The sequence below is a fragment of the Micrasema longulum genome, unplaced genomic scaffold (assembly GCF_059751315.1).
Source record: "Micrasema longulum isolate JH-2025_06_02 unplaced genomic scaffold, ASM5975131v1 h1tg002135l, whole genome shotgun sequence".
NCBI classification, from domain to species: Eukaryota; Metazoa; Arthropoda; class Insecta; order Trichoptera; family Brachycentridae; genus Micrasema; species Micrasema longulum.
This window is the reverse complement of record NW_028279300.1, coordinates 209,818-237,788: the sequence shown is the minus strand read 5'-3', so window position 1 is coordinate 237,788 and position 27,971 is coordinate 209,818. Positions and strand designations below refer to the sequence as shown.

The window sequence follows — 27,971 nt, the reverse complement described above, 5'->3', positions numbered from 1 at the left end:
GAGAAAGTTTAGTGTTTTTTTAAAATTATTATTAGACTATTAAACTAAGCCATTCTTTCTTTTTTTTATGTCGTGTTATAAGCGCAATGATTTTTTGACGTTTTGTGTTTTTGAAATTAACCCTCGTGTGACGTCTCAAGTTCTCCGGTTCTTCTTAGGTAAGTTCGCCGGTTGGTCCGTTGGTGGTAAAATCACCGGAAATCTTCCACAACTCTCTTATAATTGGTTGGTTCATATGACTAGTGACGTCATTCAAATTAGTTCGTTTTATTAAAATATTTTTTTCGTACATTTTCAAGAAGCTTTGCCGTATAATTTAATGCTCTAATTTATTTAAGCCTGGAAGACACGAGTTTACATTTTGCTAAATCTCCCCCTCCAAGGCCAAATCCGCAAAGTATCGGACTGTTAGGTAGGTTGCAAACTCTTTAACATCTCCAGGTTTAACCAGCGGTCCCCCGAGGAGGAAGCTCCTTTTATGATGTAAAGCATCGCATTCACATAAAATGTGTATAGCTGTTTCCTCATCTGCACTGCAGAACCTACATCTAGAAGTTTCTTACCTTGCTTCTTTCTTAAGTTTAATCTGCAGTGATAATCCTCATTTGATTTCGGCTGAGATTTATTAGATAAAAAGCAAAACTTTGCAAGTACCCTTTTATCAGTTCCATCGCATGGTGCCGACCAGGTACTTTTTGCCAGAGCATTACCTGACCCTCTACCTAAGCGCATTACGAGGAGCACATATAGGCAACCCACCGTAAGGTTCTAGGCCTACTGAGGCTGTCTCAGCTCCCAGCCTTGCCAATTTATCAGCTGCCTCGTTACCGTCCACTGTTACACTCACCGACACAATTAAGCGCCCGTAGGCACTTAAAGGTTAATTTAGAATTGATCTTGACAGAGTCCAGTGCTTTTAGAGCAGCCTGACTGTCCGAGAGAATATAAATTATTTTGTTTTTGTATTGTCTGCGCAATTTTTTATGTGCGCAGGCATAGATGACATGGAGTTCCGTTTGGAAGACAGTGGAATGGAGCCCTAGGCTAGCGGAATACCTTTTCGCGGGTCTAACTCCTTGTATCCCAGCACCTGCTTGTCCATCTTTCTTTGAGCCATCATGTACCACATAATGTCTCCTTCCCTTTAGGGTAGGGGGCAATCCGGCAGCCATTGTTCCTTATCAGGTATAAGCACCATAAAACGCTTTTGGAAGTTGAATTCCATAGTCATTACAACCGATGGCATAGCTAACATCGGATTATCGATTATGTATTGCTGCAAATTCCTCTTAGTTCTAGATTTACAGTTGGCATTGCCCGACTTCATCGCACGTAGCATGGTCATGCTCACCTCCATCTGCACATGAATGTATAGAGGATTTAGGCATAACATCGCTTCCATTGCTGTAGTTGGAGTAGACCTCATTGCTTCAGTGGCAACGCTACAGGCCATTCTTTGTAGGCTGGATGATGCACCGCTAATATCTACCTATACAATAACATTAAATTTATGCCCATAAATATTAAGATACCAACTAAAATGCGGTTAAAAAAAATTGCTTGATTATGTTAATTGTTAAAATAAACGCCACGATTTTTTTTTACATTAAAATTTTATAAATAAGCTATGTTTTTAAAAATATCATGTGTGTTAATTTAAACTGCTTATGCTCAAAAGAAGTATATCAGTTTTCTCAAAAAACCAACTAAAACGCAGAAAACCTTATGAAAAACTGCATTTTAAGCTCTAATAAGCTTTTGCGCTTAAAAATAATGATGTATAAAAATTGAAAAATTGTTTTTGGGCGTTGCATACTAGGTGAATTGGTTTAGCCGGATGAATCTCACCTACATGATAAAGGTTTCAGCTCTTTTAGTTCTCAAAAGTCAAAAGAATATATAAAACATGCTGTACATAATTTTATATAATATTCCCAAGGAGTTTTTATAAAAAACTCATTTAGGGACATGCAGATAACAATATTTATTAACAGACGTGTTTATATTTTAAACTATAACATTATTTACAAAAGCAGAATAAAAATTATGATACACTACAAATTAAAAGGGTATGAAAAAGTTTCAAAAAATTACAAAATAAACATAATACAAGGTATGGAAATGAATTAAAAATAATATATCTATAAAAGAAAAAAGAAAAATATATTAAAAAAATAAAAATTTCATGTGTGTATATGAGAGTGCAAATGTTAAAAAATTACAAGAATGATTATTTTTTTTAAATTAACAAAATAAATGTACCCAATTTAGGTTTAAAAAGTATCAAAAGCTTTACATATACATAATACAAGCTAAAAATTTAAAAAAAGCATAAAAATCATTTCAAAAGTATTAAAAATTACAAATACAAGCAACAACGATAAAAGTTATATGTTCAAGATGCGCATTCTCTGGATCAACTAACATTATTTATTCGAAGTACTTCTGGAAAAAATCATTCTTCAATTCGCGCGTCCTGTTTCTGTATTTTGAAATTGGTGCTTAAAATTTTTGTGGCAATTTATTAAATTCCTTGAAACTTATGTACTGTAAAGATCTAGTACAAAACTTGAGTTGAGGAAACTGGACGTTTAAACATGGGCGGAATGGTAAATGTTACACAGTGTGCAAAGTGGCCATTTAAACCAGTCGATGACAGGTCGTGAGCCCTGTAAATACCTAGACTTTCATATTACCTTCTCAAAAATGTTTCCCTCTCTGTTGCGACAAATTAAGATGTAAATAACTCCCTAGGAAGGAAATCCAGCCTGTCTACAAAAATTTGAACATTCTCAAAACGTTGTTTTTTTTTATTCGGTTGGTTGAATTTCGCGATAAAGGGGGTGACTGATAATTATATTTTCATATCAAATTCGCAGAATTATTTCCCTGTCTAATAAATTAGGGGAAAAAAATCCGGCAGGTGGTCAGACAAAATCATGATCAAAACGTGCATTCATATATTGTAGATAACCAACGTTTGAATTAATTTATGTGTTTGCAGTAAAAGTAACAAGCTGAGTTGATAGATAGTGTGCTGAGTGATAAAATATAGCAATGTCATTAGTATACCCCTTTTCGCATCCAATGTGCATAGGGCATTACACTAGAACACCAAATGTTAAAAAAGGCAATAAATAAATGGGTTGTGGAGATAGGTAGAAGTAAAATGGATTGTGTCATTCGGCCAAACCAATTTTGAAATACCCGCTCCACAAATGTATGGTATACGTTTTAATTTTGTGTACGAATAATCATATGATGCAGAGAGAAAATAAATATATCATATCGCACCTCGGTGCAACAAAGGCACAACAGCTTATTTTTAAATTGTACAGGAGAGGATTTTTAAGTTTTTTTTCGCATTTATTGCCTTATTATTGGATTTCTATTTGCAGTAGGTTTTAAATCTTGAATTAAATAATTGTTTTTTTTCCATAGTTTCACGTTAAAAGCTTATTTTAAATAATTAAAAAAATAATAATAAAAGATGCAACACAAAAAAGGTGTCCTGAATTGTGCCTTTGTTGCACAGAAGTACCTAGAGAGTTTTTTAATTTTGAATATTTATCCGTACATTTTTTTTTTTTAAAGTTCTACTACTACTACTAACATCACCCCATTTTCCCGTAGGGGTAGGCAGATATAATGGACCGCCACACACGTCCATCCTGGCATATATTCCCAGCTTCTTCCACATTCATTCATCTTGTCATACATGCCCTTCGGTTCTGTCTGCTTTTGACATGGTCAGACTTAAGATATTGGTTTATCTGATCATGCCACGTCTTCTTTGGTCGTCCTCGTCTCACGTTACCGTTAATTTTCGCCATATATACTTGTTTTACCATTCTTTCGTCGTCCATTCGTTCTACATGACCTAATCATCTCAGAGCCCCTTTCTAAATCTTATCAGTTATACTTGACTCAGATTTACAAAAAATGATTATTATTTTTATAAATAAAAATATATTGTAAGGTCTAGTCATGTCTCGTCTGGTTAGTGTTGTCAACGTATGCCTTTCCAGGTTGATTTTTTTTTAAACCAGTATAATTTTGCACATAGAAAGGTAATATTTATATATTTTACTTATGGTAAATATTAACATAAGACAGGCGCCGTAGCGCAATTGGTTAAATGGCCAACTGTGAAACTGGCGTCGCGGGTTCGATTTGCAAGTTGCAAGAAAAAAATCTAACAAAGATTTTTTTTCAATTGGTCGGGTGTTGTGGAAATTTATAAGTTCCTTTAATATCCTTTCTTTCCCACCATCTGACAAGCCTCTAGAATAGAGGCTTAGCGGGTTATTCTTTTAAAAATAAAAAATAAATGTTTTCTATTTACCTACAAGATTATATAAAAATTCTGCTCTAAAAGACATTACGTTTTCTTTTACATTACGTATATTATTTTATTTGATAACAATTCTTTAAATGGATAACAGGAAATCAAAATGACATAAACAGACTACAAAGACAGCAAAATAAAATATTAAAGTTAGTATGTGACCTACCCTATCTAACAGCAACTAAAGAACTTTTTGAACAAACTAAACAATTAAATGTAACTGAACTCTTTAAACTAGAATCCTTAAAATTTATTCATAAATTAGACACTGATGTAATTGTAGACGGAGAATTAAAACTTGAAAAAAAACTGTAGTAAACATGAACACAATACGAGAATATCAGAAAAATATCATATACAACCTTCTAAAACGAGAAAAGGACAATCGAGACCAATAAACCATGGACTGAAATTATACAATTAACTACCAGACAAAATTAAACAAAAGACTCAGAAAACCTTTACCAAAGATGTTTAAAATATTATTATCAACAGTAGAATGTGAATTTTAAAAGTAAACATATTTTGTTAAATGTATGTAACCCGTAAGGGTTTATATATTTTATCTTCTATTAAATGTTTAACAAATTTGAATTATCTTTATTAATTTATTATTAATTAAGATACTAGTCTCGAAGATGTCGCGAAAGCGATGAAACCGGTCACTGGATATTCCAAATTTGTGGATTAAGTAGAATACAGTTCTGTGTGTGAAATATGATCAGAACCCTACCCTGTACGAGTGTTTTCGACTCGATGGCTGCTCTCGAGTAAAAATCCTAAATAAGAAATTGGAGTAAAGATCGATCTGCCCCGTTTGAAGTGTTGGCGCGTTCGTCCACCATTTTTGAGGACCTAATTAGATTTCTTGCAGGGTGGATGCAAAACACTGTTTTTAAGGTTGTTTCAACTGTAATATTTCATTATTTCTGAACCCTACGCTTAGGATTGATTACATTATTTTCATGTATCAGAAGTTTAAATTTAAATCGCTGCGTTTGGTTTATAAATTTAGTGCCATATGCACCACTGGGTGCAGAAGGGGGAATGATGATGACTCATAAATTGAAACAAGTTCTAACAGAAAAAACCACCAAAAACCTAATAGTGCCCATCGAATATAAAAATAATATTATTTTATTATGTACGTTCATAGAATTAAGAATAGTCCAGAAGGAGCGTAGAATCATATTTGAATACATCGGACTGTATCCAATAATTCCCCCATCCCGGCTTACTTTCGCCGCGCGTATTGCGTAATGTTGCTTGATGGGAAAAAAATAAATCATAACACAAATGTAAGGTAAAAAAAAGTCGTCTGTTAATTTCACTAAAATTTTATTGTGCACGCGGAAACATTGATTAACACAACAGAGTAGATAAGTAAAGGGTCATTTAATAAGAGTAATTGAATTAATGAACTTTGAACTTAAAATATAAAACAAATTTTATTTGACATAAAACGGATATTTTTATATGACGTTAAATAATATTTGATGTTTTAAAGATAATGTCGTTCAAATGTCCCCCACGGCGTTGTTTAATCCGAGGTCTAATTTTTATTAGTTCTTTTATTAGATGACCAAATTAGGGTAAAAAAAATTCTACCCTGGCAACACTAACGAAATTTCCATTTTGTTTCTTCGACAATCTGACAGATGGAAAAATAATTAAATTTTTAAGTAATGCATTTGTTTTACACATTCATTTGCGAATTAGAGATGAAATGTGATTGCATCCTGTTTCTTTAAGATCCTAGCAGTATTTCTACACTTTAAAAGGACACAACACGGCATAGTTGAATTCAAATCGGAAGTTGCGTACTGAGCGACGTCTACAATGAAACTCATTGGTCAAAACGTAAACCTACTCATTTATGAGTAGTTGAGTCGCCTTCAGTTTGATGTGCGTATGCGGTTTCTGGACTATTCTTAATTCTATGTGTACGTTTAAAATAGCTATTTATAGATACATATTTTATTGATGTAAGTACTTAGGTACTAATATTTGTAATAATTTTCCTGTTAAATTGATGCAGATAAGAAATAACGTATTTTTACAAACCATAATTCCTGGAACAACTAAATGATAAGCCATGAACTATTTGAATAAATTTGCATCGGTTAATAGATCTAAATTGTATTATTATGATAGGTTAATTATAATGTCATATCGGCGTTGAAAGAAAACGGTAACAGCTTACATCATCATCATCATCACCATTTCATTTCCGCTCCATCGTTGAAGCATATTGTGTTCACGAAGAGCCTCGGGGCATCTCGGTCGGCTGCCAGCTCCTGTGCGTCCCGTAGCTTTGGCATAAGCTGCCGACGAACAGTCAGCAACGGTCGTCCGGGATGCGGACGTCGAGAACCAAACGCAAAGAAGGCAAACGCGGTTAAGGCTCTCGGGAGGATCCGCAGTATATGGCCCGGCCAACCGTTTGCATTTCGTCCGTTCTTTTATTACTTAATTCCTACAAAGTCAAACTACCGCGCACCCAAGATTCTTCTGATACATCTATTCTCAAAATTTTGGGCCCTAGTGAGGTGCCACGATTTGTATCCGTAGAGTAGAATAGGTATTATGCAGGCGTTATACTACTATATAAGCGACATTTGGTTTTCATTGAGTAAATATTCGATCTCCAAACAGCCTTCATAGTGTTGAATGTGACGCCTGCTATTCCTAACCGCACTCCTAGTTCTTTCTGAAAGCTGCCGTTTTAACGGATACTGACAGGGCTGGTATTCTAAATAGAATTGCGAGCGAAAAGATCGATCTGTTTGCGTGTATTTAATACGTAAATACGCGTTAAAAGTGCGTTTTCTACGCGCGTTTCTGCGTTCAGAATACCACCCCAGGGTATTTGAAACTCTCGATCCTTCGATGACTTGGTTTGACAGAGTCAAGGAATTTCGGGCATCAAGGCACAAAAGTTTATACAGTACATGGGTTTTGTAATATTGATTTTTATTAAAAAATTCGGTATGCCTATGTGTATTGTTATTTTAATGTATATTTTTGCGTGTTTAGCAACCCAATTAATAATAAATTATCCCGGGCAGAATAAAATAATGTTATACTTGTTTTTGCTACGCAACTGTATCGATGACGATTGAAATTTTCCAGGAAAACATAGCAAAAACAACTATACGGTAACCACATTTTAAAATGCTTTTCTGGAAATTAAAAAAAAACTAATTATAAGAGTAACATGGTTATTCTATTTAAAGAAAACAGTTATGGTTACGGGAGAGCATTCCTCCCATCGACGGGTGATGCAAAACTAATATTAAGAATACTTACAGAATATTGTTTACAATGGGAGGAGTGCTCTCTCGAAACTATAGCTATCTTATTTTAATTAAATAAACGTGCAACACTGATAACAATGGTTATTTAAAAAAAAAATATATGAGTGGATAAAGGTTTTTATGTGTCAAAAACAAAAAGCAGAGATATCTAGAGTTAAAGTTTTGAACACCAGTATCGTTTTTCTCATACCTTTTGATGGTGTAGTTTGCTTTCTGGAAAAGGCTGCACGTAATATACTCATTTATGTAAAAATACACTTTTTTTTTAATTTACGACATAACGCTTTCATCCACTCATGTTTTCAATTCATAGCTAAGTGTTAAGAAGTGAATGCCGATTCAATAAAATAAAAAGTAGAATTCACATTAAGTTTTTTTATATTTGGATATCTCTTTAAAAAAGAAATTAAACATAATGAACAAAAATATTTTTAAACAATCTTAATGATTCATATCAAGACAAAAAAACATTTAAGTTTGTTGCAACAGAGAGGGAAAACATTTTTGAGAAGCGAATATGGAAGTCTAGTAAAATAACAGTAATTACAATTAAAAAAAAATATTTTTTATCACAGCTGTGAACAAAAACAAAGCAAAATAATATCATCATCATCATCGTTGTTTCCCTATTCGCATCCAGTGGTGCATAGGCCACTGCATTCGTACACCAAATGCCGTGTATCTTGATAATTTCATCGGGTTTCTGGCAAAAGTTGATAACGAAAATTTTTCGAAAAATGAGATATTTTTATACATGACATAAATTAATATTAGTTTAAAAAGTAAACAAAAACATTTCATAAATACAAAAATGAATGTTTTATTACACTAGACTAGCAGTTTTATTTAACCAACTTGTTCCAGTAAACTGTAGTTACCAACTTGTTCCAGAAACCCGACAATTTGTTACATAAGTGTAAGGTGATCAGTCTTACACTTCATGCACCAGTCCAGTGAAATATCAATTCGTATTATACTTTTTTTTCAGGCGTGTCTATTTTCTTTTCTAAAATCATTGATGCCATGCTTTGGTCGTTTTCGAAATGAACAATTAAATTAGTTTGTAATTCTGTATTAGTTTGTTGATTGATTATTTCTTCTTAAAATGCATTTAAATGTCTAATATAATATATGCATAAAATAGTTTTTTGTTATGACCTAAAATTAATGTTGTTATTTTTTAAATTGATTGAAATCCAAGTTCGCCGCTGTCCCGATCAATGTTTTACTTATTGTAATCCTATTTTAGCGTAGCGTTCTTATCATAAAGCGCGATAAACATTTTGTACGGCGTTACACTGTCATCATCTTTCATTCATCGGCCAGGTAGCGGCGCCAACGGTAGTAGTAAACTATTATTCTTTATCTTTGACAATGTACGTTGTGCTTGAGTGCTATCTTTAACCTGTTTAAATGTGGTACAAATGTGAAATAAGCAGTTTTATCAGAAACAAAATCACTTCGTTTCTCAGAAATATCAATAAAGTAAATACAAATACAATATTGTCGAAATTTCCCGCTCCCTGTATTAGTTCGTAAATTTACCACTAGCGGCGCGCGTAGCATTGTTTTATTTATCGCGTTGATTTATCGCCTCTAGCGATAGAATCTCGAAGTATTTTGTCAAAATAGGGTGTCTCGAGTCCGGTAGAACCGCTGCGAGATTTTACGAAAATAAAAATAAATGAAAAATTTACGTAGCGAAACGCTGAAACTTGTTCCAAAATGGATTAAACAAGGCGATCGGACAGTTATCCCGAGATTTTAATAATTAACCGTCAAATAATAGCCGTGTAATCGGGTAAGTGAGTACTTACTAAAGGACCATGTGATGTTATTAGCTGTCTAGACAACACATCCATACCTCCGCATGATATTTTGGTATTATCGGGCTTCTCATTCGGGGAATCAGTGTATTTATATAGCGAATATTGGATTATTTCCTCGGCCGGGAGTGATTATATCCGACCGGTAGTGCGTATGGGCGTACTGCGGGCTACATTACCAAAATTCGCATTCACGAAATCCGTGTTGGGTCACGTGACTAGACATGAATTTCGATGTACCGCGAGGTCACTGCAATAAACATCCACTCCCTCGCAATGTTTACATCCGAAAGTGACACGCGGTGAGGAGTCGACGAGAGATATATAAAATAATAGCGGTGGGTGCCTTCGCAGGTCATGGCTGACGCAGTCACCACGGGCGTACCAGCAGTGGGACTCAACGCCGAGATCGTGAAGGAAGGATGGCTGTTCAAGAGAGGAGAGCACATCAAGACGTGGAGGTCGCGTTACTTCATACTCTTCGATAATGGAAACCTGGTGGGATTCAAGAACCAGCCAGAGAAGAACAATTACAATGATCCCCTCAATAACTTCACGGTCAAGGGATGTCAGATCCTGGCTGCTGACAAACCCAGGCCGTATACTTTCACAATTCGAGGGCTACAGTGGACCACTGTTATTGAACGAAGGTTTCACGTAGAGAGTGATGCAGAAAGGTAAACACTAAATTTATATTTCAGTTTTCCTCAATAACATACTTCCAAGAATGATTATACTTGTTGTTAATGTTTTTCTATGGAGGTATTCTGAGAATATAATACGTCTCTTGGTATTGCAACTTCTTTTAACCTGTTCTTCATACAATTTAAGTTCTCAGAAGGTATTTTAATCTCACGTCTTTAATTGAACTATGAAATACTAATATATTTCTTTAATAAATACTTACCCACCTAGAATATCTCGTACATACACATAATTTTCACTAATAAGCTAATCCTGTTTACATTTTTGAGAAAATTCATTACCAATTAATTTCAACCAAATGAAAAAAACTATTTTTATTTTTTTTATAAATAATAATACTTTCGTCAAAACTACCACAGTGGAAATAATCTTATTATATATATATATTATGTCTACAGATTTATATAACACATTCGTGGACACTTTTTTCTCATAGAATCCACTCATATGGAAACTTATAACTTTCTTATTTTTTGGGATATTACACTTCCAATTAAACCGTAGTTTATGGTTTGAAGTATAACTTATTTTACTAATATACTGGGACACTTTTGTTGCTGACTGTTTTTTATAGGGACTTCTTCTTTTTTACTTCAGTTTTGCCACTTAGGTCTTTTGAACTGATGGCTTCAGCCATCATTTCCTAAATGAGAGACACAATTTTGACGGCTTTAGCTGGCATAGCCGCAAACGTGTTAAAAAACACAATTATGATGGCTAAGTTGCTTGCATTACACGCAGGGATTCCGGGTCGGCTTCCTTGTGAATGTATTTTACCGCTATACTAAGGAAGTTCAGTAGTTCTTTTTTTTTTTTTTACTTATTAAAAGACTATCAAACTATGAATTAAAAAAAAAAAAATTGTATAGTATTATTAGCGATTTCATTTTTTTAAGTTTTAATTATAATAATAAAAATACGTATATAGTTTTATTTCACTTTTATTCATACATTTTTACCAGTGACCGGGTTTCGTCGTGACCGACATCGTCAGACTAGTCGGTCACGACGAAACCCGGTCACTGGTAAAAATTTATAAATAAAGCGGAATAAAACTATGTATGTATTTTTATTATTATAATTAAAATGCAGTTCCACCAAGAAATGTCGGTAGAAAAACTCAATATATTTTTAAGTTTTGTAATTACTTCATCCCTGATGTCACAAGTTCTCATCGGTGAGTTCTGCTAATTGGTGACTTGGTTCCCGGAAATCGGAAATCTATCACAATGCTATGATTGATTGATTCGGAAGAACTTGTGACATAGTTCAAAGTATTTCATTTTTATTAAAATCATTTATCTGAATTTTTTCATACATTTTTGAAAAACTCCACTTAACAATTAAATGCTCTAATTTTTACCTCATGTAAGAAAACATTTTTTATATCCAATTTCCCGTAGCACTGAACTTCCTCATTGGTCGTTTCGACCGGTTTTTGTAAAAACATGCAACAAAATACTCGTATTATAATTTTTATTGCATTTAGTGATTTACTTATTTGCAATAATTATCCAATTCATTTGTTATTTAAGTTGACAGAAACAAAATAATTGTTAGGGAATATGTAAGCTTAGGCATTTTAACTTATCCTATCATGTCCAGGTTTATTTATTTATTAATGTATACTGTAAATTAATTATTTTCTCTTTGTAGCAGGCTCTTATACTATAGCCATGATATAATGCCCCTTCCTTTTTAATTTGATTAAATACGTTAAATTAGTTAAAATTTGAATGTGTAAGTACACACCAAATAACATTGACTATTCTGTCAATGTTTGAACCTCCCCATCTCTAATGTTCTATATATATATATATATATATATATATACAGCAAAACCGCTACACACCAATACATTTCTGATCTGTTTATATTTTTGTCAAATGTTATTACAAATTCAACTCTTTTTTGCTTTATTTAAGTAATATTTTTTTTTTTGCACTCTCTTTTTTCCCCTTTTTTTCCATCCCATCTTTTGCCCTTCTTTATCCCCCCTAGTAATATTGTATGTTAATGTTTTATATTTTTTCTATATGAATCCGTAATCGGTCTAGTTTTTAGTTGTTTTTATTTATATACATAAAAATTTCATGTAATATTCCCAAAGAGTTAATGGCAAAAACCTGATTCAGGGACAAGTCATAGTTTGATTGTTAAATATCAATTTACACTTTTACTATTAAAATTAAAATGTACAAAAAAAAACAAGGTAAAATTGATATTTGAACTGAAGAATTTTGAATTTACAGCTAAAAGCATAAAAAATTACAGATTACTCATCTTTTATTAATAAGTCTCCATCAAATTAAACGATGTTTTCTTTACTTCGAGACCTTTTTTTATATTTAGAAATTGGTACTCGTACTAATAAATTGGCAGCTGATTGACTGTCTTGTTAGAATTTACTACCAAACTTTGTTGACTTCAAGTCGTTGTTACTGTTTGTTTCGATAAAAAATGTAAATACACGTATTTAATTTTTAAAAATGTATTATATGTTTTTGATATTCTGTCCAGGGCGGGATGGGTGTCGGCGATCCGCTTTGTAGCCAACAAACTAAAGGAATCAGTTGAGGAGCAAGCTGGCACTAGTGGAGACATAGATATGGGCACCATAGCTGACGATGACATGCTTACCAAGTTGTCGCAGCAGGGAACTTCTGCCGTTAAATCTGGAGGAAAAAAGAAAGTGGTGAGTTGCCGTCAATCTTCAATAAAAAAACTCTTCGTATTGTCTGAACAGGTCATGTAATATCAGAAGCTTTCACTGCACTGACTTCCGTCTTAATTTTTTTTTTTTTTATTAAAATTTTTAGTCATATAGACAATACAATACAATATATAATACAATGCATCCTTAATATTATTTAACATTTATAATGAAATATACACTGGACTGCTTTTTTAAACTTTTACCCGGTGAATGTGATCCATTAATAGAATGTAAAAAAATTAGGAAAATAAAAAATATTGGTTAATTGAACATGTTCGTGGACACTTTTTTCTCATTGAATCCACTCGTGGACATTTTTAACTTCACAACATTCTTGGTTTTTTTTTAGGAATTATTTCATGATTCTATCCTAACCAGGTTTGGGGTGGCTAGTGTCGCGGATGCAAATATTTATTTTTCATTTAAAAATTCAGTTATAATGTCTTACCAAGTTGTGACTTGTCGGTAAACATTTCAAATATGTAATAAATCAATGCATCTGAATGATCTAACTATGTATCATAATTTATATTAAAGAATTCTTTATAAATTTGTTTGCAGACATTTTATTTCTTCACATTGTTACCGTTTTATTTTCAGTTAAATGTTACAGTTGTCTTAATTGATACAGTTTTTATTTTATTGTTGTTCCTTATTAATCCATAGTGAATTTTTTTTTTTATATTAATCATTGTAATTGGCACTTGTGCTTGTACATTTTATTAAATAAATAATTAAAAATAGAATATGTTATAGAAATTCAACTTTTAATTCCAATTACTGAACAAATAAATATGAAGTAAACAATCCTATGAAGATAAAATAAACCAATGGCCTATAGATACAACTTGTTTTGTTGACCTGTGTGATGTTTTTCTTTTTATTGATATTAACAAGAAAGGAGTATTGCGTTGGTTTGGATATGTCGAGCGAATGGACAGCGAAAGAACGGCTAAAAGGATTTACGATGCGAATGTTGGTGGATGAAGAAAACAAAGAAAACCGAAAAAAACATGGCACGGCTTATTCAACAAATACATCAAGAGGACATGTCAAAAGTCCGAATAATTGTTGTGCGTGCATGAGAAGATGTATGAATGTAAACTAAGCGAGGTCCGTATCCAAAGACAGTGGTGTGTTTGTTCTTTCCTCTCTGCCTACCCCCCATGAAAAAATGGTGAGATGGTTTGTTTGTTTTTTATTTTTATACGTTTATATTTATTGATATATGACAGTTTTTTTTTCATTAATGATGAAAGCTGTGTTTGGCGTTTTTATTATTTTTAAAGAAATTTTTTACATGGAATAGGTCCATAGATATGAATATATCGTGTGTGTTTGCTACCTCATTAGGTAAAATAAACTGTCAGAGATAACTAGTGAAATTAATTATGTTATATGACAATGTGAAGAATAACAACATTAAGCTAGAAATAAACAACAATTATCTTTAATACATACAACAATAAATTAGTTAAGGAAAATTAATTTTTGCACAAAAAATATAAACTGTGGATTTAATAATACATTGAACCGGGTTGTTGTCCTGTGGTAGTATTGTGGACGCAAGGATCAAACGTCCCATGTTCAAATCCCACTTTACCGCAAATTGATTCCCATTTTCTCCGCACAAGTTATTTATGACTTCTAGGAAATGGTCTGATAATTTAAATATTTGTGTAAATAATAAGAACCCAAATATTTATTTGTAAAAAAATTACAGTATTTGATGATTTAAAAAAAATACAAATCATGGAAACGGAAAGTACAATATTCTGAATTATAATGTGTATAATCTTTGCCTAATGCAATGCCGAATAAAAAAGAAATATTTGAATGGTAATGGGGAAGTTCAGTGTTTTTTTTAATATTTTTTAATTTATTTAAGACTATCAAACTAAACCAAAATAAAAAATTATCGTATTTTTATCTTAAGTTGTGCAAATTTGAAATTACTCCGCGTGGCGTCACGAGTTGTCCCGACATATTTGACATTCATCAAAGTTGGGTTTTATCTTGTTTTTTTCATTTTGGTAAAACTGCTAAAAATATTTCACTTAAAACTTTTTTAAACCTATTTTTTTGCCTTGCAACTGTCCGGCTATTGCTTATGTTTGAATCTTGAATTATAAATAAAAAAAATGTGTAAATCATTATTAAATCTGGGTTTTTTTTTCAGTTAATTGACATGCTATTGTGAAAATAATTGATAACAACTTTATTTTGTTTCAATGTTTTTTTTTTCAGACGCTAGAGAAATTTGAGTTCGTCAAAGTGCTGGGAAAGGGTACCTTTGGGAAAGTTGTCATGTGCCGTGAAAAAGATTCCGGAAAACTGTATGCCATGAAAATCCTCAAGAAAAATGTTATTATCCAAAAGGATGAAGTAATACACACCATGACTGAAAATAGAGTCCTTAGAACTACGAAACACGCCTTTTTAACAGTAAGTATTTATTTTTTTAACATTTACAGTTTAACTTTAAATTCATCATCATTCCCTTTCCACACCTAAGGATGCATAGGGCACTGCATTGGTACACCAATCGCAGCGTATCTTGATCACTTTTATTACATGAAGGTAAGGTGATCAGTCTTATGCTTCAGGTACCAGTCCAGGGACTATAAAATCTTCTAGTGTAAAAACACCTTTTTAAATAATATTTCATATCAACCATGTCGGGAATCGAACTCGAGACTTGCATGGTAGGCAAATGTGCTGACCATTACACCATGAGGCCGACATAAATAAAATAATGATGATGGACGCTTTAATGTGATCCAAAAGACAGAAAAGAGTGTGAACAACACAATGGACCAAAAAAATTCACTGTGCATCTGAATGACTAAAAATTGAAGAAATTATTTGAATGTTCTCAATAATTAAAGTTATTAATTTTTTAACAAAATATTCTCGGCTAAACAAAGTTGAACTGTAGTTTTGCTTGAAATTTTTCAGCATTCATAGATTTTTGGTGACATATTGTGCAACTTAATTTCTAGACTCTGACTAATAATTAAACTAAACAATCGCAATACCAGTTTTTGAGCTCATTCAAAATATAACAAAGATATTTCTTAAATTTTTATGTTATATAAATACATCTGATATATTCAGAGCAGTGTTGGAAATATCTTAGGGCCATGAACAAAATCCAGTTTGTAGGAATTCATTCACTTGTTATTGTGGAGTTAGAAAATGAATTCAGGAAATGATGTCACCAAAGAATGCTGTTATATGAAATATGAGATTATTTTGAAATAGAACATGACTCTTAAGTATGGGATATTAAAATTAGTATTCATCGTTTTGTCTATTTATGTACACAACTTTTTTTACACATGATTAATTATATTATTTGAGAAAAAATTCGCCGCAGATGTGTCAAAAATGTAAAAAAATTCTAAACATATTTACTCATATTTGTATTTGAGTTGCCCATTTCCAAAATGCAACTTGTCCAGCGTAATTGGAGGGGAGACACATAAATCTTCAATGAAAATTTCTAAAACTATTTTGCAGTCAGTGTGACGGCTGAAAAACTTCATCCAAATTCAAATGTGTCTTGTCCATCTTCCAAATAATATCACAATATAGTTGTATTTTCTCCAACTCTAACTAAAACTGCTTAAAAAAATATTACCGTAATTCATCTTGTCCCTTTAAAACATTTCCAAAGTGTCATAAAACAGTTGCAAACACTAGTTAATAGTCACCTTGTCCATGATATACCTTTAAATAATTTAAAAAGTATTTGTCATATATTTATTTTTTTAAATGTATTTATAATTTTTTCTTTGCACTTTACAATAGGTATACATAAGTTTTAAATTAAAAAAAAAAACTATTATATTAACACAAAAAAAAAACCCACAAAGGCATGGCCTGTGTGCGGGTATACATTTTATTTTTAATTGAAATAAGCTACTGGAAGAATATGATAAATATCACAAAGTCAAAAAATGAGTGCTGATATTACAACATATTTTTTTTGTCACTAAAAATGAGAAAATTATAATAAAAGTATATTCTATTCATTAAAAAAATGAGGTTATTTAAATCTGTTTGTCATTAACGTTATATTTAATTAATTTAGTTTTATTTACAAAATATATATATCGTCAGTCGGCGTGCATTACTGCCAATCTACAATTTTGGCAAAAATTGTATTGTTTATATTTTCTTATTGGATGTCCCTTAATCATGCAATACGCATGGGATCAAAACTGCCCCGCTAAGCCTAAAAGTCGTATCTGGTGAATTACAAATTTTACAGGATATTACTGTTTAATGCCTTGCCGATCTGATTTCTTTTTATATATTTTTTTACAAGAGAATATTTCATATTTGTGAAGCAGAAATAACTTGTTCTCTTAGTAAATATGTGAGACAAAACAATTTTTTCAGTTACGTCTTAATATCCTAGAAAATGACAATTTAGTAGATTCGTGGTAATATTTGCCGACCGACAATATATAATACAGAGGTCCCATACACATTTTTTGTGAATACCTCAAAACAAAGCTAGATGGACAAGATGAGCTTTGGAAATGGGCAACTCATATGTATTCACAGCATGAATGCCTTCTTATAAACCAAAAATATTTACATTAAAACATGTTCTTCTAATTTATAACACGAACTAATTTTTTTTATTTTATAAATTACAAAAACAAAATAGTTACAGATAAACTGTAATTTAAAATGTAAATGATTTATGAGTGAAAATAGCAATGCAACTATTGATGAATGATCCAACTTCAAACAATTCTTCAATTTCATGTTCCAAACTATTCTTAATGGGCGGATGTAAAATACAGTTCTGTGTGTGAAATAAGACCATAAATCCTGATGATTTTAGTCGATGGCTACTCGGAAAAAAATACTGTAAAAGGTAATCGAGTGGAGAAAAGTCCGTCTCGTAGTGCAGTGATACGTGGTTAGCGTACTATGCTTGAAGTGCTGGGTTTGTTCCCTTCCAAAAGGTGGCTTTATATTGTATTATTTCTTTGTTCCTGGACAGGCACCTGAAGCGTAAGACCAGTCACGTTATCGAGACATTTAGTACTTAGATTTTGGCATATGATGAAATATGTTTATTATCTTGTAAAATTTCTGGTCGCAATGTACTTCTTCATTGATGATACAAAACGTGTGTTTGTTTAAATGTGTAAAGTTCAAAATTTGTTTTCCACTACTGAAATTCCTCATTAGTAAGAACAATGCTGAGACATTCATTCTAATTGTTTTTCCTGATTGTAATTTCTTTGTTTCAGTCATTACGCTATTCCTTCGAAACTGCAGACAGAGTTTGTTTCGTGATGGAGTATGTCAATGGCGGAGAACTGTTCTTCCACCTTAAAAAAGAGAGATGCTTTTCAGAGGATAGAACGCGCTTTTATGGAGCTGAAATCATATCTGCTCTTGGATATTTACATTCAGTGGTACGGAATATGTTACATTACGGAGTTATTTTATTAATATTTATATACATATAAGTATTCATCTTTTTTTAGTGATTACGTGAAGGTTGTATTCGTTCTGTCGTTTTGGCTACCGTTGCAGGAGCCATATACTGGGTAAACTATATGGTTATATCGGGTACCTTGAGGATGGCTATGGCTCCTGCAACACCACAATGAATCCAACCTTCACGAGATCGTTCAAAAAAGACTACACATATTTATATAACAGTGACTGAAAATCTAGGCACTCCTTTAATAATATTTATTTATAAATAATAACATTTGTACCTTGAAACTGATAAATAACTAAATTTGTTTCAGGGAATTATATATAGGGATTTAAAATTGGAGAATTTGTTACTGGATAAAGATGGACATATAAAAATAGCTGATTTTGGTTTATGTAAAGAGGAAATCACGTACGGAAGGACAACTAAAACATTCTGCGGGACTCCTGAATACTTGGCGCCTGAGGTAACAAATATCATTTTAGCAACTTTAATTCAAACATGCAAGTCATGAAGAAACGTCAAATCACCGGAAAATTTTATTACAAACCGTCAGCTCACACTATTTAATGTTAGGAGAATTCATGCTACATATATGAAATTATAAAAGTGTGTATAACAGTTTTATAAAACTTTAAAAAAATTCATTCAATTAAATATTGTTACATTTTGTGAGTAAATTTTTATTCATTTTCTTAGAGTAAAAATAGCATTTTTCCGATTTCTAATATCAACTTAACTCTAAATTATATTAAAATATTTCTTATACTTATTAAGAAAATTAATAAATAGTTACCAATTTTGCGGAATTTTTCAATGGTTGATTAGCTATAAGTTCAATTCATCAAAAATTAAACTTTGTATTGAAATGCTTGACTTTAATAATATTTGCCAAACATAGTTGCCGATTTTACCAATTTGAATAATGTATTCAGCTGCTTTCTTAAAGAAAAAATCGCTAGCAAAAATGTGTATGAGATATCACACATAATAAATAATCTTATAAGTTTTCCAATAAATAAAAAAAACATGGTATTATTAATTTATTCAAAATGCATATGTTTTATCTTTGTTTAATTTTGAAATTCTTATTTCGTCATACATAAATATAGTTACTCATTTTGTTTTTTTTTCTGTCTTATGTAAAATTATACCTATAAATAATCTAAGTGTGAACTTTTCCCTGTCTCTGTTATGGACATGTTATATATTGATTTGAATTTTTTTTCTTTCTAAAATATGTGATTTTTAAATAATTAATATTTTATCTATACTATAAATTCTTTTTACTCAATGTGGAATAATGGTGGACGTTTGAGAGATTTTATTTATTATAAGTTTTTTTTAAATATTTATTTGAAGGTCTTGGAAGATAATGACTATGGCAGAGCAGTAGACTGGTGGGGGGTTGGTGTTGTTATGTATGAAATGGTAAGTTCTTTTACGAAATGATTAATATTGTTATTTGAAAATTTAAAGCATTAAAAAAAAAAAATGTGAACAGGAAGATTGCATAAAAGTAATTATTCTAAAATAATAAATTACAATTAATTTAGTTTTTATACTGTAAAAGAGAAAAAAAAATCTTTTCAAAAAGGGTTTGAAATAATATTTTAACTACAGTAAAACCCCCTTTTTACGTTTTTCAAGGGAGCAAGAAAAAAAGTGTAAAACTAAGGAAAACGCTAAAGTGAGGAAATGAAAAATGTATGGAAAAAATGGGAATTACATAATAAAATTGATCTGCTGCACTATAGTGTACATATACTTCCAGAAAAATTGTAAAAACAGTGATAAGTGGAAATCGTCGATATTTTTTTACCTATTTTCAATGATTTCACGTAAAATATTTTAATATTTTTTAAAACAATATTATGTAATCTGTTTTTTTATTTGATTTAAAAACAGCATGTTAAAATTATTTTATTTGTAAATAAAAAAAACCAAAATAGAATTTTGAATTCGCATAAAATAACATACAATAATTTCTCCCCTAAATGTTTGGAAATTTTATTTATTTATTATCACTTTTTTTTTTTTGCCTTAACTTAAAAAACAACTTATATAGATCGGGGTAAAATTGTTTCCTCTTTTATGACAACTTTTTAAATCATTTTTTTATAACTTTAAATATTTCTATTGTTATGTTTTTAACATCGCAATTAAATGATATTAAAACTATGTTGTTTCTAAACGTTTTTGAAAAATGCGTATCATGATTTGTACAAGTCAATATGATGTTTTTGTTCAAATGAAAACTAAGACTAACCCCAAAGGAAGACACTTAAACAAAAGAGTCAATTACACTGCACCTGCTTTGAATTTATGTTAAGACAATAATTTATCTTTTATCATTTGTTTACCTGTTTTTATTCTTCATTCACGTGGCACACGCGGTGGCACGGGGGTCGCGGCATCTTTATTATGACATAATTTTGGCTTTTTGACACATCAAATTAATTCCGAAACTTTTTAAACTCGTAAAACAGGGGTGATGAAAAATGAAAAAAAAGTTAATTAGGGGGAATATTTGTATGAGAATGTATGAAGAAAAATGGGTCCTAAACATTTCGGTGTAAAAAGCGGGAAAATATAACATTGAGGAACGTAAAAATGAGGTTTTACTGTATATATTTTTTTAACGATTATATAAGGAATAATTAATTTAGCTTAGAATTTTTAAAAAAATATCTTAAAATTTGTTCGATTTAAAATGCTTGCATTTCTCTTCAAAAACAAAAATTTTAGTTTTCTCTTTAATAACGATCAATCTTAAAATCATTAGAACAAACATTAATACTTTGTCTTTGTAGCAGCACCAATGTATCTAAGTTAAGTCTGAATTTCAAAAGCCGTAATCTGCCAGTCTAAAAGTAATCATATTTTAGTTGTATAAAACTTTTAAGTAAATTTTTTATTAAAAATACCTTAGAAAATTATTGGTTTTATCTAATGTTTTTTTTATTTTTTAAACAGTGTTTTAATATGGAAAAATCGTATGATTTCCTTACCTTTTATCAGATTACAGCCTTAAGTTTATTTTCCACTACAAAATTTAGTAAATAATGTAAAATATTAGCCTTTTCAGATATTTCATTTTGTAATGGAAATGACAATATGTTGTTATGTAAATTTTTTATAAAAATAAACATTTGCGATGTTATGTTTCTCCAAATATTTCAATTTTCAACTATCATAAATAACTGTTTTAGAAATTGGAAATAGAGTGGGATTCGACCCAAAAAACAATTAAATTAATATTAGTAATTAAAAACCCGCTCTAAATGAAGTTAAAAACAATAGTCAACCATGTCAAGAAAAAACTAATATTTAAAAAAATATATTTTACCAAAAACTGAAAATTAATAGAATTTAAAGTACTCTCCATTGTGGCTAATGTACATACCCAATCTTCTATTTTATTTTTGAAAACATTTTTTGAATTAGTTTTTTGTAATGTTTGACATTCCATAGTAATAGTATAATTATATTACTGTAACGCATTGTTAAATGAATGTTAAAAAATTTTGGATTATGATATTTAAAAACCGTGTAATATGAGGTTTTAGTGTATTGTACCTTGGTGTGAACGCTACTTAAGAATAATATAATTTGCTAGGTATGCGGGCGCCTGCCATTCTACAACCTCGACCACGAAGTGCTGTTCAGCCTCATAGTGACGGCGGAACTCCGCTTCCCCGGGACCCTGTCAGCGCCAGCGCGAAGCGTGCTGGCCGGGCTGCTGCACAAGTCACCGTCGCAGCGCCTCGGCGGAGGCCCCGACGACGTCAAGGAGATAATGCAGCACCACTTCTTCTCCACCATCAACTGGCAGGACCTTGTGCTGAAGAAGGTCTGTCTTGTTTTCCCAACTCTCGGGTCAAAATTAGGGACATCAGCAATAAAATGAAAATCGTAATTTTTAAATTTAAGAGACCGATATGAAATACAGCACTTTCCATCATTCCAACATTACTAGGGATTGAACCGCTCTTTACTGATAGTTAAGTAAATATCTAAGGTATATATAGTGATTGAATTCTCAAATTGAAATTTTAAAATCATATGAGAAATAAATGCAGGAACTAAAGCAAAAACTCACCAAAATGCCTTTTCTGTCATGCTCCGTGCACCTGTTACAGACATTTCATATTAAAAAACCTTTCATAATCCCTGATAATATAAGTTGAAAAATACTCTAAATGCATTAAAACCACTTCAAGAAATTTAATTTTACTGTAAGTTGATCAAACTTTGGAAGTATTTCAAAACGCTAGAGCAGCCTGTCTCCAAACAAATTTAGATTTCAAGTTTCTACTCGCAGCACGCTGTGGAGTTTAAAAATAATTCTGACAATACATTAATTTATTTGTCAGTTAGCTAATAGCTAGTTGGATTATACAATTTTAGAAAAATGTAACGTGGGATGTGGGACTGTAAAAGTACATTTAATACCTAGCGTCGTCTAAATGCTAGTTTGTGTCTTAGGCATCAACAGAATTTAACTTTCAGAAGTTAATACTTAGAATTAACATCAATACGATGTTCTATTTATGTTCGGGGAATCCGTGGGGATCATGCCTCACAGCACTACAGGCTAAATTAAAATTACACCACCACACGTTCTCTAAAGAGCAGAATTTGGAAAGCATAAAAATCCAAATAAATATCACCAATATATCGAATGCATCCTTAATAAAACTCCTGTAAATGAAAATCATCTTTTGCCCGGAAAGCTACCACCAATCCTTAAATCGATAAAAAAGTACAGAAATATCTTTCCCACGCAAGATATGTTAAGCAAATGTGTCATTTTAATTTCAGATTCAACCCCCCTTCAAACCTCAAGTGAGTTCGGAGACGGACACGTGCTACTTCGACTCAGAGTTCACAGGGGAAAGTGTAGAACTTACTCCTCCCGAGGGGGGCGGGGGCCCCCTGGACCACATACAGGAGGAGCCCTACTTCCCGCAGTTCTCCTACCAAGACATCGCCAATACGCTCGGCAACTCCGTACACATCTCCTCCGCATCGTCCCACACAATGCACCAGAACTAACCACCAACGTGTAGGGATGCAACATCGCCTACCAAAACTTCCATACATCGGGACTTAGGTTTTAAAACTTGAGTTCCTAATTGAACAAACAGGATAGATCTATTGCGTTGTTTTCAAGTTATCTCCTATATGGAATGAAAAAATAGATACCTTAGAAAACAAATTGTTCAAATGTTTTTTAACGATGTACCGATGTTTTGAAAACTCCGATGTATCGTATGCATCCCTACCAACAAGACTGTTCGAGTGTAATCCTCTCATTCTCCGGGTTCGTTTAATCAAGTCTGCAGCTAAGCGTTTACGATTAACCCTTCTCGTGAATGTATTTAACGTAAGAATGAAATATTAAATTAGCCGATTAGTTTATACGAATAGTGTTAGTGAAATGACTATGACATTTGTTTCGGCTCGAAGTGTGCCTTACGTATTAGTGCGGTGTTCACAAAACGGCTGCAATCTTGGACATATGTCGTGCACATTAGTCAGTGGACAAACAATGTTTTGGGTTTACCGAGGGTTTCTCTGGACAGCCGTGATCCTGGACATAAGTTGTGCACTTCAGTGGACAAACAGTACATTGGATTACACGAGACGGCTGCAATTCTAAACATGTCGCGCACTACAATCAGCGCATTGGATTACCCAAAGATTACACAAGATGGCCGCGATCCCGGACATATGTTGCTCATTATAGAGGACAGACAGCGCATTGGGTTACCCGAAGGTCACTCAAGACAGCTGCGGTCCCGGACGTTTGGTTACCCAAAGAGTGACAACTTGTGATAATGTGATGTGAACTGGCGAATAAGTAGTTAATCATTGAACACTGTATTGTTAATATTTAATAGTGGAGATGATGTCTTCGTTAACCCAGATAAAATGTTTATGTAAAAAGAGACGTAACACCAAAATATTTTTTAATGTTTCTTTTTTGTTGTAATTAACAATCTGGCCTAATACAATGTGCAGGAAACTAATCCATCGACATAAAACTGTGGCCTACTCGCTGAAGATGTATCTTGCAGATAGCAATAGATGTATATACAGGTCATTTGCCCTCGTAAGTAGGCACAATTAGAAGTCAGGAAGAGGGCTGCGCTTTGTGCAAGATGCGTTAGCTGTCTAAAAAGTCTCCCTATAAATATTATTCAATGATAAGCGCGTTAGTTTGTAAGTGTTTATTTTGTAATTTAATTTCTGCAAATATAGGAGACAAATAATAGTGAACATTTTGTATTTTCGAATGTATTTTTTCACCTTTGCTACAGTGGTATATTTAAAAAATATATATTGTATCTATGAAATAATTCATGTAAATATGTATGCGATATTGAAGACTGGTTGTACATTGCCAGTGTATTTAGACACTCATTTAGTATTGAAGCATCGGTAATAAATTGTCTTAACGAGGAACTTGTTGACATTTGTTGTGTATGGTACTTACTCGCTACCAAGTTCAATGTTTCTTGGAATGCTTCCCCAACAAAAATACAAATATTTTTAAATATCGCTTATTGGGAATACGTAAGACTTGTACATAAAATGTAGTGTATTTTTTAACATTCGGGGTCAATGATTGTAATTTGACTAAAATTATAGTAAATTGTTTTGCTTTGCCACAGCATTCCGACGTTCCTTGGCCGGGTAATCCTCCGAATTGTATTTTCCTTGGGAGTGAGTAAGAACCGCAATACAAACAGTAGTATAACAATTCATAAACTGGGAATAGAACTGTTAATACTAATTCCTTTCGCTTCGTGTGTTTTCTGCTCGCCGAGGGCTCTTTAACGCGCAATAGCTGTTACCATTAAATATTTCATTAAATTACACAATATTCATTGTGTAATATCAAACCAGCTCCTTGATTACTTCCTCCTTGATCCTTACAGTATATTTTTGCCTCGAGTGAGAATAACTAAGTGATGAATCATAAACTCTATAAATCTTGCAATGAAGACCATTTGTCCGCTTTGGATATACATTTACGTGACTAAAGTGTTAACTACCAGCATATACAAGAAATACATTTTCAACAAATACCTAACTTGAAAATGTTGAAATATGTTTTCCTTTATACGACTTAAGTTTGCTCATAGATTAACCTATTGTAGTTATCTTACTTTATTGGATTTTAAGTTTTACATGGTTTTCCAAATCTTTCCTTTGTGTAATTTGTTTTTTCTACATTTGGGTATCTTTTTGCGTGCATCTGGATATCTTTTTGTGTTTTGCATCATTCAATTGCACATTATTTTGACACCATTTCGCAGTGTATTATTATTTAAATAACTCTGATTTAAGGAGCCCATTGACTGTATTTACTTGCATCACAATATTCATAAAATGTAAAATATTTAAGTAAATTTCTTCCTATCGTCAAAACACTCATGAATAGAAACTTTTATTAAATTCCTGCATTTTAGCACATTAGGTCTATATTTATGTATAAAAAGCTAATTTAATCCCATGTAATATTATTTTATATCCAATTATTTGTCGTTACAAATCTTCGACCTGTTATTACTTTGTCTACCTTATAATTTCCTATTTTGTTTTTGAAATGCATGCTTTCTATTTAAGTACACAAATGTTAGATTTAATCTGGCAAATAACTAAACCGATATTTACACAACAGCGATGATTATACATTTTGGAGTTTGGCACTAACTGAACATGACACTATGCCAACAGTGTATTCTTACTGAAATTGAGTCTCGTATCATAATTTGCCAATCTGATTTAGTGTTTTATTTAATCATATCTTCTTTATATTAAATATGTATGTACCTAAAATGATGTAATATTATGTGTTATATGGGGTCTTTTTATAACAGAAAAATCCTAATCTTCATTTATAGATTGTAGTCTTATTTTTCTTAATATCTAAATAAAACCATTCTTCATTATTTTCTTGCTTCTTAAGTTACTTAACCAAACAAAAAAGGTCACAGACTGACTAGAAATAATTTAAATCAACAAAAGAGAAAAAAAAATGTGTTTTCTTCTCTTACCACTATGATTGTACCTTTTTAGACAAACTATATACATAGAATGTAGTCTAATGATGGCACTAAGTGTTATAGAAAAGGCCCCATAATAAATGATTTTCCTGCCCATTTGCAACGACTGTTTTTAAACTATTGTAATATGAAATCAAGCAACAGTAATTTGATTTATTTTATGTATGTATATGTGTAATTTTGGCAGTGGTTAATAATTGCATTTCTTATAATATTCAATAAACTTTTTGTATATTTAGTTGTATAGGAAATTTACTGTGTAATAAAATGGACTATGACAAATACTAATTTACTATTTATTTGCAGTGCATAACTGAATCTTGTCTGTAAAAGAGTTTTTCTGATATAATATTGTAATTTGTAATCCTAATAATGGAGCACCATACATTTGATTGTAAAAAAACTGCAAAAAGAAAGTGACATTCTTAGATTTAGAAAGTTTGATTCATTATTTAAAAATTGTTATTTAACTATTGAGTATTTTCAAAATCACGATTACCGATGCTAATATCAAAATCTTATAATAGTTAAAAGAATATATCATTTGAACCAATAATAGCTTGGTGAAATCGATTTTTGGTTTTTAAAAAAATTAGGTTATTGTGATTTAAAATCCTTCAATTACTGTTTTAAACAATATTTAAAAGACGAATCATATTTTTGTAAATAAATCTAATTGATGTGAAATTTGTATTGTTTAAAAGTCTCCCTACTCCATGTGTAATGATGTTATACTGCTGGGCGTATGCTAATGTTCTGATTTAACCAAATGTTATATTAACCAAATTGCATAATTGGCATATTATTTTTTTATGAACTATGCCTGGCATAAAATAGAATGCAAACTAAGCATTGAGGTTACAGGTTTACACACTTATTTTGGCCTAATGTTTGCTTAACAAAAATGTATATATTTTTTTGTTGGGACAAAATTGTCAAAATACGTAATAGCATTTTGTACTTAAGTAACATTTTGTTTTAAAAATACATGTCGTGTAAATTGTTGAAATAAGTTCGGAAAATGCTTTTTTTATCTCAATAAATTCCACGACTAATTTACACGACCTGAAACCTCATGCAGAGCTTTTGTGAGTTGAATTGAAATCTTTTGACTTTTGAAAACCACGGGCCATTTCCACACAAGTAAGTTAAGTAATGTGGCTATACCTAATGTTATTTATTAAATAAGAAAATATAACACGCGGGGATCTTTTCATGTACTCAATGCAAAGTTTAGTCTAGGTTTAGCGTGCAGATTGTTTGACTGGATTCTACGTTCTTTGAAAGTAGTAAATTGAGGGCATAGTTTTGTAACTTGTCGATAAATCTTTTCATAATTAAAAACCTATTTTTATATTTTTGACAGAATTTTGCCTTGTGTATGTGAAATGGATTGTTCTAAATTAATGTGGATAATGGGGGAGATTGTTAAACTAATTTGTAGGAAATGCAATCAATAAATTTGGCTACCAACTATTTTGTCTTTTTACTCATAGATTTAGTTTTCA

The 27,971-nt window shown here is 31.7% G+C and overlaps 1 protein-coding gene across 4 annotated transcripts; it reads left to right on the top strand.

Moving 5' to 3' along the window:
• The first annotated feature begins 7 nt into the window (after positions 1–7).
• Positions 8–27,939, top strand: Akt (AKT serine/threonine protein kinase). 4 transcript variants are annotated; one of them, XM_088239344.1, is made up of 9 exons: positions 8–158; positions 9,846–10,168; positions 12,717–12,891; positions 15,160–15,357; positions 18,189–18,356; positions 18,699–18,851; positions 19,748–19,816; positions 22,005–22,238; positions 23,210–27,939. In XM_088239344.1, exons 2-9 carry the CDS (start codon positions 9,849–9,851, stop codon positions 23,441–23,443), a joined length of 1,551 nt encoding a protein of 516 aa, XP_088095470.1. In that variant the 5' UTR covers positions 8–158; positions 9,846–9,848; the 3' UTR covers positions 23,444–27,939. The 4 variants fall into 4 exon arrangements, with proteins under 4 accessions (XP_088095470.1, XP_088095469.1, XP_088095467.1 ...); XM_088239343.1 differs by lacking the exon at positions 8–158 and adding an exon at positions 8,980–9,006; XM_088239341.1 differs by lacking the exon at positions 8–158 and adding an exon at positions 9,029–9,150.
• Positions 27,940–27,971: the final 32 nt, after the last annotated feature.

Excerpts from the sequence above, each read along its gene's own strand:
- Akt (XM_088239341.1), top strand. The coding sequence starts at position 9,079 with ATGTGGTACAAATGTGAAATAAGCAGTTTTATCAGAAACAAAATCACT. Across the intron at positions 12,892-15,159 it reads CTGGAGGAAAAAAGAAAGTG|ACGCTAGAGAAATTTGAGTT; the intron begins GTGAGTTGCCGT and ends TTTTTTTTTCAG. Across the intron at positions 18,852-19,747 it reads CTGAATACTTGGCGCCTGAG|GTCTTGGAAGATAATGACTA; the intron begins GTAACAAATATC and ends ATTTATTTGAAG.